At 30.3% G+C, this 15778-nt stretch overlaps 2 protein-coding genes across 2 annotated transcripts; one reads left to right on the top strand and one right to left on the bottom strand.

Annotated features, from left to right (window-relative positions):
* The first annotated feature begins 298 nt into the window (after positions 1 to 298).
* On the top strand, positions 299 to 3216 carry LOC148201135 (dolichol-phosphate mannose synthase subunit 2). The gene is made up of 3 exons (XM_088113995.1): positions 299 to 509; positions 2755 to 2868; positions 2956 to 3216. Exons 2-3 carry the CDS (start codon positions 2779 to 2781, stop codon positions 3106 to 3108), a joined length of 243 nt encoding a protein of 80 aa, XP_087970121.1. The 5' UTR covers positions 299 to 509; positions 2755 to 2778; the 3' UTR covers positions 3109 to 3216.
* Positions 3217 to 6300: 3084 nt separating this feature from the next.
* On the bottom strand, positions 6301 to 7460 carry LOC148201134 (putative calcium-binding protein CML18). The gene has a single exon (XM_088114111.1). The coding sequence runs from the start codon at positions 6920 to 6922 to the stop codon at positions 6431 to 6433; it is 492 nt and encodes a 163-aa protein (XP_087970237.1). The 5' UTR covers positions 6923 to 7460; the 3' UTR covers positions 6301 to 6430.
* Positions 7461 to 15778: the final 8318 nt, after the last annotated feature.

The following is a 15778-nucleotide window of genomic DNA, read 5'->3' as shown; positions in this document are numbered from 1 at the left end:
AAATAAAAAAAATTCATTCCAAAGTATAAAATTTATATTCTAAAATTATGAAAATTAAATTTTAGATTATGCATTTTAGAATATATATTATGTATTATGAATTATATATTTTAGAATATATTTTTTATTTTGTATTTTATATTACATATCTTAAAATATAACTTTTATATTTCAAATTTTAAATTTTATATTCTAAATTATATATTTTATCTATATGTTTTAAAATAAATTATATTCCAAATTATATACTTCAGAATATATTTTTTAACAAACGACATAGCAAAAATGAATGTAGTTCGGAAAGCACATAGCCTTATTCAGCAGGGCGGCACAGTGGGATCTGAAGAAAATAAAAATAAATAAGTAATTTCATTACCTTGGGTTCTGAAATATATGGAGGTGCAATTTAAAGGTAAGTTTGCTCCAACTCACATATCTGGTGTTCTCCGGCTATCACTTCCAGTTTGACGTCGACGACGCGTTGCATAGAAGTTTCGCTTGTACACACAGTGAGCACCTCTTTTATATCTCTCCCCCAATTCCTAATTTCATCACATTATTAGAGACACATCTCAATCGATTATTTTGTTAACTTTCGTTGTGGTTAAATCAGTGCGTGCTTTGTTTATAATGTCAATTTGATTACTTTTTCTCAAATTTAAAATGGGTTCAATAGGTAATACACTGTATTTAGGTTTAGAGGACACATATCAGGGCGTGGAGAATTGGGTGTCTTTAGGAACTAGGTTTTGGAGAGAAACGAAAGAGATTATTGTTTTTATTTATTTTGAATAAAGATTCTATGATTTAATAGTTTTCTGAAATCACAATGTTTTTGGTTTATTTTTATAAATTTTATGACTGTCTTATATTTCAACCCATTCCCAATTTTAGAGACTGGAAAATACTCACTGAAGATTATATTGACACAGTGGTGTTTAACGTTATGCTTGGGCCTGTTTACGTTTTTGATTCTCACATACGGGTGTTTTGGATTAGTTTATTATTGGCACAGTTCGAGTTTGGATTAGTTTATTATTGGAGAAAAACAGTCCTATTGTTTTACATTTTTTTAGAGAACTTCGTGGAAACAAGGCAGAAATGATACTTAGTTCTAAGTAACATGAAATCAGTGTTTTAAAACTAGGCTTAAATTGGATCAGAAACTGAATTTGCATTTCATTGCACGTCTAATGCAGATGTCTACTGCAGCTGCAGCTGCTGCATGTGAAATTTGCAGTAAAATTATTAGGCAAAAGATTCTCGCGTCTCCCTTATTTAATAAATAGTCCTTCATTTGGCATTTTTGCTAGTGTTTTTCTTAATTATCCTTCAAATTTATTCTCACTTTAAATTATTCTTATTGCTTTTTGAAAAAAATTATGTTCATCCCCTTTACTGTGCCATACATCCTTCCTCTGTCACTCTCCCACTCCTTCTAATTACAAGTCAGGCTTGTTGAAAGTATTATTCTGAGATAGAAAAAGGCCATTTAGTGTCACTTAAATCATTTAACTCTATTGGGATTCTTGGAGTACAGTTTTATTTTATGACATTATTAATTGAAATTAACTAATTTAGCTATTGGTCTGGATGAATTATGTTTTTTCTTTCTTATATATAAAGTTGGAGGTAGTATTGTTAGAGCTACTATACCAATAACTTAATTTCAACAAGTTGATATTTTTACCATGCCCAAGATAAAAGTTGTGTTTTTGGACATTACATTATTTTCAATAAATCATGTTTTTATTGTGATTTATGAAGGATAATCAGTTTTTATTTATTTAGTCATGTATAGGTGCAAAGTATGCATTGTTTGAATAGTGATGGTAATAGTTGTCAATTCATTCTGTAGAGTAATCCTATTGAATAAAAAACTTCTGATTGTATCCAAGATGAACAGAAATCATTACAGTTTTATATTTTTCCACAACTGTTGCAGAATTGGTCCGTCCAATAGTGGCTTTTTTTTTGTCACTATTGGAGCCACTATCTGCAGAACTCCATAACCCTTGGACCACTGCTTTTTGGTAGTTTTTTTTGTCATGCCTGGTGTTTTTCTGGTACACCAAGTGCTTGCAGGCACCCTCTTTTGATATCTGTGCACCTGCCTGCATCCACGTCTCTTTGTCATGCTGGTCTGATTTGTGATTGAAAACTTAAACCTTATGAGTTAAAATTAGTGCAGTTAATAGTTAAGTTTCTACTGTAGTTCAATACAATTCAGTGTAGTGCAGTTTGATAGAACAAAAAAATACTTCATTTCAGTCTATCTGAATTACTTTTTAGTTCAATTCAGTTTAGACAAACTATATTTTGGTTTTATGCAGGTTTTAACAATGCACTTCAGTTAATTTTGTTCACCCTTACTTTTGAGTACTAATGCTTTGGGTGAGGATATTGTCTTTTCTATCACAGTCTTAAGCTGAACTTCTGAAGAAACTTCCAAATTTTTCAAAAGCATGTTGTATCAAATTTTGTAAAATTTAAGAATTCTTTTCTTTATCAAACTTGTACTAGCAGACTTTTCAATTTGTTCTGTAAAAAGTAGAAGGATACCACAACATTCAATTATAAAAGGTTTGAATATTTCCAAGTCATTTTGGTACTGCAACATTTACGTGTGCATAGTGCTAACAATATTTTGCTGATGGTTAGTTACTCTTGATTTATTGGAGTACTTTTAATGGGCGTTTCTATTATCTAATACTTTGAATGGGAGTAGTTATTTGTGTCTTTTGTTGTCAACAGGGAGTGAGAGCAATCAACGGCAACATGGAATTAGCAGACAGAGCAGTTGGATTTCTGTTATCCGTTATGAGCTTGTCAATATTTACATACTATACATTTTGGGTTATCATCCTGGTTAGTGACTGTATTTTAAATGAATGATGGTTTTCCCCTTTTATGCTTAATTACAATTTTTATTTGTTGATCCTGTGGTCTTTTCAGCCTTTTGTGGATGATGATCATTTCGTTCACAAGTACTTTTTACCCCAAGAGTATGCCATACTAATACCAATTTCTGCTGGCGTTGCACTGCTTTGCTTCTTAAGTATATTTGTTGGAGTCGTGATGCTCAAATCCAAAAAAAAGAAGGCTTGATTTTTATTTTCCGTTTTGTTGCACCAATTTTTCTGAGTTTTGAAACAGACAGCGAAGGTATTAGTGTATTTTCGAACATTTCATTGAAGTTAAGAAAAACTTTACCTAGACTGTGTTGTTTGTCTGCAAATAAGACAATAAGGCATGACACAAAATTGTTTCACTGGTTGTAAAATATGATACATTACTGATTGTGAGAAATGATACCCGACACCAATGCTGAACTAGAGCACAGAACGAACTGATAAAAAAATTAAATCAATCAATTATGAAAGTATTGCGATACTTAACTATAAAGGGATGATTAAACTGTGTTTTATAGGAGAAAAGAAATTCTAAAATGTACAATAATAATATTCGTGTGGAGAATTGTGTATCACTTAACTACCTATTACTTCACTTGTGACTGGTCTTAGCATTGCAAGTTGAAGAAGTAAGCCGGAGTAAATACCACTTTCATGGATCACAATGGATGACAAAATACAGGGGCTTTTTTCTTGCAACCCACCTTTTTCTTCCCGCGCTTCCAAACTTTCCTAAATTCCAATAATGACCTGTTTTGATTTTGATTGGATAAAATTATTGTTACTCTCTCTCCTTATTTATCTCACCCTTCACATTTAACCTAGTTGCACTCACCCCTTACACTATCTCCCTCAGCAACACTTTGAATTTGTGAATTCGTGCATTCCACATAACTCTTCCTTCTTACATCTCCACAAACCTTCTTCTTAGCGTATCACGTCCTAAAGAGGAAAGTTTCATTTTTTTTTAATTTTGTATTTATTATTAATTGGAAATAATTTAGAAATGAATGGAATTTGAAATCCAATGATTTAGATGGTTAACTTTTTAGTTGATAAGTGAAACAATTCAGAAATCTGTAGTAAGATGTGAGATTTGTCAAAGAAAGCACTGGATTTAGAGGGTAACTATTGGATTCCAAAAAAACATCGAATTTTGTAACCTAAAAAGTACCATATTTTGAAATATGGTTTATGAGTGTATTAGATTTTGAAATTCCTATGAATTAGTATATCAAATTTTTTGAAATTTAATTAATGTGTGTATCAGATTTTGAAATCCGATGCAAAATATAATAAAAATAAATATCATATTCAAAAAACAAACTTATATATATATATATATATATATATATATATATATATATTATTTATTTATTTATTTATTTCAAACGAAAATAACAAAAATGAAGGAAATTAAAAATACAGGAAGAAGGCCCCCAAAATATAAAGCATGATTTGGGCAAAGGTTGACAAGTCTTATGTTTTGCATCATGTAGATTGAGATTGTTTTGTTTCTCAAATGGGATCTTTGTCGATGAATATATGGTTGTTTTTCTTGAACGATGAACAAGCATGAAAACCTAGAGAATTGTTTAACTCTTACTAAATTACCAACCTTTGGAAAATACACCATGATTCTGTTATTGTTATTATTTTTTCTTTTAAAAGGTGAGCAAAGTAACGTTTTCACCGCAGTACCAACTACCGAGAACGAAAACAGAACTCAATTAATAAAATGAATAATTGAACTTGAACTAATAAAAAAGGAAAGGTTCTTCTCCATGGAGCTTAGATGGAGTCTTAAAACGTCACCAATTTGTTGCATACAATTGATTGAGCTGATATATTTTGAGTATAAGAAAATATAAAGAGGCAATAGATTACAAATTGTTATTTTTAAGATGTATATATTTACAACTTTTTTTTTATCATTTTTTCTCTTTTCTCACTAATCAATAATTAATCCGAGGCTAAAGGACTAGTCAATAATTGTAGGAGATCAACTTGTTTATATTAGATGATTATGCATTATATACCATTTTTTTTCTAAAATTAAATTATGTAATAAACTTTATTGGTTGATTTAATTAAAATATTTGATTGGGCATTGATAACGAATAATGTTGGGTTGTTAAAGAGAAAATGTTAGGAGTGGGTTGAACTTGGTCTTCCGCGTCCCTTTCTAGTTGACTAATGATCTACATACATTTTCATTTTATCTACATTTATTATTTACTTATTTTTTCTTTCTATAAATTTTTTTTTATCACATTATATAACCTACAAACTTATCATTTTTACTCTTTCTCTAAGTACATGTTAAATGTTAATGCACTTTTTTTGTGTCCATAAATTATTTTTCTTAATTCAGTTATACACGACCCTTATTATAAAATCTTCCTCTCATAAAAGCAACCTACAACCTCGATACAGAAATCCTAAGCAAGAGTGATCAATGAAATTTCATTTTCAATTTTTAGATTAATAACTCCAAGACCCTCACCTTGATCCATTTCAACATTATGATACCCTTTAGTCCAAATGAAATTATGAATCTGCCTTTCAATTTGCTTTAACAGCAGTATCGACCATTAGTACACCCTAAGAGAATACATCATAAGATCTTCAACCACAATATATTAACCAAGTTAATATGCTCCCATCATGCTTAACAATCTACCTTTTCAATTTTGCAATTGCATTTTTACCTTATAATTGGAAATGTTTGGCCTTTGGAACATCTTTGAAAATTGGTACACCAAGATAAACAAAAGAAACAGATCCCTTAGAAAAAGCAATGTGTTGCACAACATAATTAAAAAAATTGAGAAGAAGCTTTGTTACTTGTAAAGAAATTACTTTTTTCTTTGTTAAACCACTGGTAATGATCCAAATATTATTTTTTAAAATTCAATGAATCCAAGTCTCAGTTCACTCATGTACTTTTAAACATGATTAATGATGTAAACATTAATTTTCAAAATGTAATCGATCTATCAATACTTGACATATAAATTTGACGTAGCTTGCACTGTCTTAAAAACTTAGGAAAGTTTGGCACTATTGTCTTTACAAAAATATTCTTATATAATATATACTTAAAGAGGGAACGAAAGTAATAAATTTACAAGGTTTGTGATATAATAAGAAGGGAGAGATAGAAAGAAAAAAATGTGTAATAAGTATAGACAAAATCAAGGTGTAAGTATATTATTACTTTAATGCATATTAAGTAAGTATTGTTGACCGTGTTAACTTGTTTCCTTCGTTGTATAGTAGCATAGAGTGAGATGAGGAAAGAATCAACAAATTTAGCAAGTGTAGAAATAACATGTCACAAGTTAGAATCAAAATTTGCTTATAATCCAAAGAGCAAAGACTGGTATAAAAGGTGAAAAAGGAAAAGGCCCAAAATTTCATATATTTTTCATGGAAAAACAGAATAACACAGACACACTTTCTTTTTTTTTTTTTTCTAGAAAAATTAAAATGTAATATACCTAGAGAGAAAACTGTCAAGGCCAGGAATTATCAAAAGCGGCAGAAGTAATAGCGTGAGAGAACTCCTGAAAGTTGATCATCCCATCGCCGTCCGTGTCAGCCTCTCTGATCATTCCGGTCAGCTCCTCCGCCGTGAGAGCGTGGCCCAGCTTCGCCATGGAGTGAGCCAGCTCTGCCGCCGTGATGAAGCCGTTCCCGTCCCGGTCGAACATTCGGAACAGCTGCCGCAGCTGCTCCTCCGTGTAGGGCGATTTCGCCGGAAGCAGCTCCGGCGCCACCAGCGCCACAAACTCGGAGAACTCCACCAGGCCGTTGTTGTTCGTGTCCGCTCTCTGGATAAACACCTCCAATTGGTCTGCACTTGGCTTCAGACCTAACGATCGGAGAAGCGAACTCAGCTCCAACTGCGTGAGGCTCCCGTCGTTGTTCCGATCGAAGGTACGGAATATCTCTCGCAACTCCGCGATTTGTTCTTCGTCCAATTTCACAACGTGCTTCTTGCTCATCTTTTCAATCGATCTTTTCACCGATTAAAATATTTATTTCTTCAATTAACATGCATGCAAAAGAAAGCAAAAGAAAGGCAGTGCTAATTTGATTCTAGATCTACACCACTTGTGTGTGTTTTTGTGTTTGTGTTTTGTCCAAGATATTGAATATGGTTGAGCTTCCTTTTCCAAGGAGTTTGCCCAAATGTCGGATCTGCTTTGAATGTTCCAAAGAAGAACAGTTCAGAGGTTAGTTCAATTTTTTATAAATAAAATAAAAAATGAAGAAGCTGAATTTGTATGATTGGTGTGGATTTTACATGTCAAAGTCAAACTATATAGAAAAGGTTTGTGATTAATGATGGGTAATAATTAATTGCATTGGTTGGTTGAGAATTCATTATTTTTCCATGTACTTCTTCAAAGTTTTCATTATTTTAATTTTGGAACTGCAGAAAATTCTTTTTTTTTTTTTCTATACGGATGAACTTTTGATTTTGAAGAATTGTTTGTGTTATATTTTAGGTATTTTTATTCTTAAAAGTCTGTTTAATGTATTTTTAGTATATTTTAATATGTAAAACTATTTAAATTTATGAATTTTAGGGAGTTTTCTAGGTTAGGAAATGGAGGAAGTTCGGTATTTAAGAAAGTTTAATGGCGAAATTGGAGGCAGAATGGCGGGAAATGCGTGAGCAGTTCCCACGTTATCCTTGTTGGGACGCCGTCCGTCAGTGTTGGAATAAGTGTATCACTCTTTTGACCTTAGTGGGCGTATTTGAATAGTGGAGCACTTGTCATGGTGGCCCATCAAATTTCCAAACTCTGTTTAGTGGGTGGTGCTATTTTTATTACTCTTATTTTGCTGGAATTTGAAATTGAAAAAAAATGTAATAGTTTAAATAATTTAATATCTAATTAATGTATTTGAGTTTTGACTCTTACAATTTTTTTAAAATTTTTTTATATCCTAAAATTTTAAATTGTTATTTTTAATTTCTTATAAAAGTAACCGTTTCTTTGGTTTTGTGTAGAAACTTTTTAAATTGTGGTTGAATGACTTTCATAACCTTTTTTAGTTTTAATTTTTGTTGATTTCAGTTGCATTATATTATGTATTTTCAGTGATGGCTAGATTTATAGTCATATATTTTGTTTTTTTGATGATTTTTGAAAGTTGGGACATACTTGTTGTACTTATATATGGAAATTTATGCAAATTTGATTTCTTTTGATTTAATTTAGAGTTTTGTAATTGAGTTTATGATTTAATTAGAACCCACATAACTCCCATGCATATATATAGCCTAAATGCTCTAATCAAATATATTGAATTCATTTATTTAGTTTTTTCAATTTTACAAATTGTTTTTTTTCTATTCCTTGCTCAATTTTTAGAATTGTTTTTTTTTCTCTATGTTGTGTTCTTTGTTCTTCATCCATGAAGAAATAATTCTTGAAGTTTAATTCATAGAACCAAAGATCATATAGTTTAAATTGAATTTTACACTCAACTTTTAACGTTTTGAGTTTGTTTGTCTTTCCTCTAATTTTAAATTTGCACTATAATGTAACTTGCTTTATGATTTTAGAAACCAAATTACTAATATGCATTTGAATTGATGATTAAATACACGTTATATCCAATGATATTTTTATTGATTTGTATTTGTGATTCAATTATTGATTGAATTAATTGATTAAACTAGTCAATCTTTAAACTTGAATTTTAATATATAGTATGTACTATAATAATATGAATCTTGAATTTGTGAATTCACCGTTCATTTTCAATTATTTTTGTTTTCAATCTTTGTCATGTGTCATTTTAAAAACTGCTGAAATTATTTTTAATAAGAAGAATATTAAATATTGAATACAATAAATATTAGATTTTTTCCTTCAATAACTTGGTTGCTTGTGTATTCTAGCCTATTCTTGAATTTGCTAACATTTTAGAAAAAAAATGTTGAAATACCATTAATAAATTCCAAAAGCTCACCACCACCATAGGACACTTGAGCATTAAGGTCAAGTGTCTTACATTGCCTCGTATCAAGACACATGTACAATACTTTTGCATCATGTTTTAAGTGTTTAGAATCAATACTTAAACCACAAGTCATATTGTTTGAGCATCCTTTTCAATACTTGAATGATAACTTTTAAATAAGAAAAAATTGTTTCGATATCTCTCACTCAAGTTGCAAGTCAATACTTAAATTATATTCCATGCTGATTAAGTGACTAACATATCACTTCAACAATATAAGATATTTAGTATATGAATTGACCCTTCCTTAAGCAATAATATGTCGCTCAAGCAGTATTAGGTCTGAGACCAACTTAAACAATAGAAATGCAACATTTTTTGAAAATTCTTTATTCTTATCATGTGTACAGTATGACCGCTCGACCAGCCACGGACCGGACGATCAACATACCCCTTGATCTAATGCGAAACGATCGGTGGGTTGGTCAGTCGAACTACATACAAGATTAACAATAAGAATAATTATGTTAACGCTATGTCAGGTCATTACTGTTTGGGTCGGGATTAGGCTAACATTAATCAGAAGCCCATCCCAAAATCTATAAATATAGGTTTGATTACTTTTTACCATGGTGGAGCATATGCTTGAGGTGGAGCTTGTGCCTATGGTGGAACCTATGCCTATGCCTATGATGGAGCCTGTGGTTTCACCTATTATGTGCAATATGTTCAATCACAGCCTCAACCATTGGTGGTTAATGATGATATTATGAATTAATCTTCTTGTGTTAAGAATGTAGACATATTCCTTTGCTAATATGACTTATTTGAAGGATGTCACTCCTATTGACAATTCTAGACCTGATTCATATAATTGCTTTTGATAAAGTAAGTTCAGAACTATTATAAGATATTGTTATTGAATCTCCTACTTAAGATAATTTGGTCGTTAATGAAGAACAAACTTGTCCCATTACCACTAAGTGTGAAACCACATTCATTGTAAATGGATATACCCAAAAGTAAGGGATCGACTTTACATCAAGTGGATGTCAATACGAATGAATGGCTTTTATTGCACATTATATTAGGAGCTTTATCAAATGGATGTCAAGACGACATTTCTCAATGACAACATTGACGAGACAATTTATATGGTGCAATAAAAAAACTTTGTGTCAGGAGACCCAAAGAATATTATTTACAAGCTGACAAAATCCTTTAATAGACTAAAATAGGCATCTTGTTAGTGATACTACAAATTTCAACAAGTAATTCTCTCATTTGGTTTCGGGATTAATCTTGTCGACAATTGTGTGTATCATAAATTTAGTGGGAGCAAGTATATTCTTATAGTATTATACGTTGATGACATCCTACTTATCACTAATGATATAAGCATGTCGCATGAAAGTGAAAGATCGCAATATAGTTGCAAATAATCCCAAAACGTGAAATTAGAAAACAAAACCCCAATTCGAAAATCCTAACCCCCAAATCGCATTAACAACATGTAGAGGAGAAACAAGAGACAAGAAATTTCCAAATCAAAACCCTCAACCCCAAACGAAAACCCAAAAATCCCCAAATAATAAGATCACGAAAAACCCTAACCATTGCGCCACCAACCCGCAGATAAAAAAAATAGAAACATAATTGAATGAAGGAAATCCAACGTTTCTTGAACAAAATCCCAAAAATAGAACCCCAATTCAAAACCCTAATACGAAAAAAACTAGAACAAGAAGAAGGAAAGAAGAAAGGTTCCCAGAGATACCAACCCACAAACAAAGGAGAGGAAGGAGGATGGTGTCTTCTTGCAAGACAAGGAACCCACGCTACTGGGTTTGTTCGAGAAAAAGGAAGTCCCGAAAATGCAAGTCAAGATTTTCTAAAACTCTGATTAAGGTAAACGGTAATTAACCTCAACGTGCCACACAATGAAGAAGTGGACAACTCATTCAGTTTTGGTCAAGGAGCAACTACATCGTTAGAGTTTTTAACGCCGTCAGCAAAAAGGACCAACTTGAACCATTTTTACACAATATGAGACAATTTTAAACATTTTATAAAAAGTAGGACCACTTTGAACAAACGTTACAAATTGAGAAACTAAAATAGGTATTAAGCCAATAAAAAATGTACACCTACCTTTGTGGTTGAGAGAAGATTATAGGGACTTTGTTATTTTTTGTCCTTTCACCAAAATCCCTACCTTAAGTGTGGCAATAGCGGATGGTGCTCGGGTATTACTTCAAAGGTTAAGTAGTTTCCTTGGATGCTTCACAATACTGATTTTACATCAAATAGGCTTCTTATGCTCTTGAATGTTATGATGTGGTATAGGAATTGAGTGGTTGGTAGACCCGTCAATTTGACCCCCCTTACATAGTTTGACCTTGACCCACATGGGTTGAGGTCAAAAAAGCTCACAGGGTCAAAAAGCCTCTCAAAGAAAAAGTCCATAGGGAGAAAATATCTTTAAAAGCTGTGGGGCAGGACCAACTTATCGATTTTTTTTTAGAAAAAATATTCATTTTAAATATAAGAAAAAATGTAATTAATTCCTATTTTGTTGCATAAATAACTATTATAAAAAATAAATTGAAATCCTTAAATAGTAGCCAAGAAATGAGTTGGCAAAAGTTATAAATAAGAAGAGAAAAATCAACTCTATGCATGCTAAGCCATTGTGAAAAGTTAAAGAGAAGAATGAACAAAAATACTTATTGTTGTTTAGAAAAATAAAAATAAGATAAAATTGTTTTTGAATGTTAAAGCAGGTTACTATTTTTTGTTTTTTTAATCAAAATACTTTTAGTTATTTATTTATTTTTATTTTCTATTTTGATTCACTTTTTTTTATAATGACATTGAACTTGACTAATCTACAATTAACTGGTGTGAGTCATTGTGTTTTGTTTTCTTTGCATGGTAATATCAGCAAAGTACAAGTTTTTTCCCCCTTAAATCAATACTCTTGTTATGGTATAATCACGCGACTATCATAATCATTAATAATTTAATACAACTAAAGAAAAAAAAAAGGTATTTATGAAGTCCGTTTACTATTATTGTTTAGATTACACTATTTTTGTATGGTTTTAAAAGAGTTATATATAGTCTACACTTTTAAGAAAATTTCATGTTTCCTTTTTATTTTATTTTAATGTAAAATTGTCATCAATCATACTGGGTCAATCTAAAAAAATAATGTAAAACATTCTTATATATTTTTACTACTTTATAAAATAATATTAAATGAAATAATTGCTTTAGAATAATGCCTTGTGGTACACATAAAATATCTTCCATACACTACACACAAAATAGAAGAATCAGACAGAATCTTTTAGAAAGATTTAGAATAAAAATTAATCAAGACTATGGGTTTTGAAATTGAATCATTAAATTTTAAAAGTTTTATATATAAGATTAAACAATATTGTTCTAGACAAATTTGGATATATTTAATTATCCTTAGACTAATAAAATTAAATTTTAAAATATTAATGATTAAATAAAGATAGATTCATATTAAAAAAAATATATAAGAATTTGTCAACTCATTTAAGCAATAAAAGAATTTTCATATAAAAAATATATAATTATATATATATATATATATATATATATATATATATATATATATATATATATATATATATATATATATATATATATATATATATATATATATATATATATATATATATATATATATATATATATATATATATATATATAAACGATATTATTTTTAAAAGTGAATTAAAATTTTGTAGTGGGTTAAACTCACCCTGATCTTAATCCACTTGAGAAGGGGTTTTGGAGGTTAGGATTTTTATTAGGTTTTACTTAAAAGGTTTTCAGGAGTTTTTTCAAAATGGGTTAGGATTGGTCCATGACCATAGATCAATCAAATTGACAACTCTAGTGTTTGGTTACCTTTTGAGAGACATTTCCTGAAATTTTGATAGGTTGTCGACCAAGTTTTATGAAGCACCTGAACTTTGATAGGTTGTTTGTGTCAATGTGATTCAAATGATGATGATACTGCTGCTATGTATGTTGCTACCCTTAGACATGCTCCTATTTCTCATTATTACTATGGTAAGTTAAGAATAAAAGCACCTGAAGGATTGGGCTCATGTTGGCTGAGCGAAGAATTGAAAGAGTTTGTAGTTTCTGATGGTGGTGTGGAGGTTGCACGATGCGTTTGGAGAATAAGAAGGTGAAAAGAATACCAACTAGCTCTTAGGTTGCCCTTTGCTGTTAACCAATTAATAAATGGGACCAAATTTTAAATCTATTTCAAAAATAGAGACTAACAAAAACAAAAATAAATTAAAAGTTTAAATATAAAAACTAATTACTAATGGGTTTATATTCTAAGTTATCATAAAACATATTTTTCCATTCATTTTAATCGATGAATATTTATATAATTAAACAATTAACCAAATATTAAGATATACATTATTATGTTTCATCATTTAAATATTATAAATAAGTGATTATAGTATATTTATTAGTACTTATTTGTTACGTATTCATTATTTTACATTTTTCTCATCAAACTTAAGTATTATGGTAATAAAGAAAATAGAATAACGTTATGAAGTAATAATATTTCTTTATTTAAAAAGATCTTCACTCCTTAGCTTAATCTAAGCAATGAAAATGCGAGATAATTCGTATATTAGTAAGAAAAGAACCTCGCAACAATAGTACCTTATTTCATTTGTCTTTCTCTCAAACACGGAAAATTTACTACGCAATTTCAACGTTAGCGTGTTTCTACGACAAGAATCAATTAAAAATTGCTCGGCCGTATAATTGGTGTACTACTTCATCGAGTAACCGACAATAAAGAATGAACAGCAGTCTCGTGGAGAATAAAGAAACGTCAAATCTGCCATGACAAAGAAACCCCGAAATATATGATCATGGCCGGATGATCTAGCTGAATAAGAAAATTATCAAATTAGGATTTGTTTGAAATTTTGGATATTAATTTAAAAACCCGGCCAGTCAGAGTTGTAATTTCATCATAAATTACTTAAAATACATGAATGTATATATATATATTATGAATTTAGAAAAATATTTCTGTAAATCCACGTTGAGCAACATGCAATTAATACAATTCGGTATGATAATGGAGCTCAAGGGATGAATTTCATTATCACATATTCATTTTTAAAGAATATACATATCCAAATTCGAAGGTTATGAAATTTCTTTCTCATTCCATCGTCATCGAGTAACAGGTACTTCCATATCCGTATTTATTTTTTATTGTTATAATATTAATTAATTAACTTATATAAAATAATAATAATTTTTTATAAAAAAAACATAATATTATCAAATATTCAATATAAAAAGAAATATTTTTCAAATGTTTAGAAATAAAGTATAATTGTAAATATTTTAAATTAGAGTATAAAAAATTATGAGAACCAAAATATTTATTAAATTTGTAAACATTAATTCAAAAAATTGATAAAATTTTAAAATATTTTTAAAAAACTACAAAAATAAAACATATATTGAAATTTAAAAATATTTTAAATGTCTCTTTAATCACATTCTTTAAATTTTAACAAAAATTATTTTTTTATATCTTAATAAAAATTATAATACACTACTTAAAACAAATCACAAAAAAAAAATAAAGATTAAACTAATATATGTTGGATGGAGATAAACAAAATTCATCACAGTTAAGTTATTATATTGATGTAAAATTTTCTTTTAATATAATTGTAGTATAGTTAGAAAATAAAAATAGTTATATAAAAAATCAAAAACAATATTCTATATGACAAAAATAAATAACAAATAAAAGTACCAAAAAAATAAAAATAATCAAATGTGTGTCTTAGAAACAATTTGATACACTATGAAATCATAATAAATGTATAATTGATAATGTTGAATTTTACCTATATTTCTTTTATGAATAAGTAAACAAAACCAACTCTTTCTTAGCTTTCCACCTTCTTTATGCCTCATTTTATTGTGTTTCTAAATAGTTACATCTTGAGTTGTATTGATTTAATTTCATCACTAATCCCCACTTTTTACTTGGAGATCACCCACATGAAGCTTATGCGCCAATCCAAAGCATCAAAGAACCATAGAAGCAAGAAGTGTGAAAAGAAGAAATTGAACATAAGTGTTGTGGCTGGGGTGCAGCTGGCATACAGCTGAGCCCCATTCATCTCGACTTGCTGCCGTTGGGGTGCAGCTGGAGTGCAACTGAGCGCCTGCTCTCTGGACTGCTGCCGCTGGGGTGCAGCTGAGCGGTCTGTTACTAGAATGCTGCTGCTGGGGTGCAACTGAGGTGCAGTTGAGCGGTGGCGATGCTGATGTGGCAAATTTGGTCTATTTAGGGTTGAAACTCGAAGGGCTTTGCATCTTTTGACACCCACACACGTTTTCTCTCATTTGGAGCACTTGGAGGTGAGCTAGGAGTTGTGGGAACAATCCATCTTCTTCCTTGGGTCTTCTTTGTTCTTCCATTTCCATCATTGTTGTAAGCTCAAGCTCTCAATTCATGGAGAGCTAGTTTCATTGTTGTTGGGGGATTGATGCAGCCACCGAACTCTTATGTATTGTTACTGTTTTGAATGTATTTGATGCTTCTTTCATGATTGCTAGTATTTTGTTCCTTCTCTTAAAGCTTATTGTGACATTGCTATCCATGGCATGATTTTAGGGTTTGCTTGATGTTGGGAAATATTGTGTGAACCTTGAACTGGAACAAATTATCCAAAGGGAATTGTATCTAGGGATAGAACTTGAACTTTTGGTTGTCTTAGGTCTCAAGTCTTAAAGCGGATTAACTTGTTAGGCTTTCCAAGGAAGTAGAG

The sequence above is a fragment of the Vigna umbellata genome, chromosome 4, assembly GCF_029865625.1.
Source record: "Vigna umbellata cultivar VRB3 chromosome 4, Vumbellata_1.0, whole genome shotgun sequence".
In the NCBI taxonomy this organism is placed as follows: Eukaryota; Viridiplantae; Streptophyta; class Magnoliopsida; order Fabales; family Fabaceae; genus Vigna; species Vigna umbellata.
Note: the sequence above shows the minus strand (reverse complement) of the source record. Positions and strands in the feature narration are given on the sequence as shown.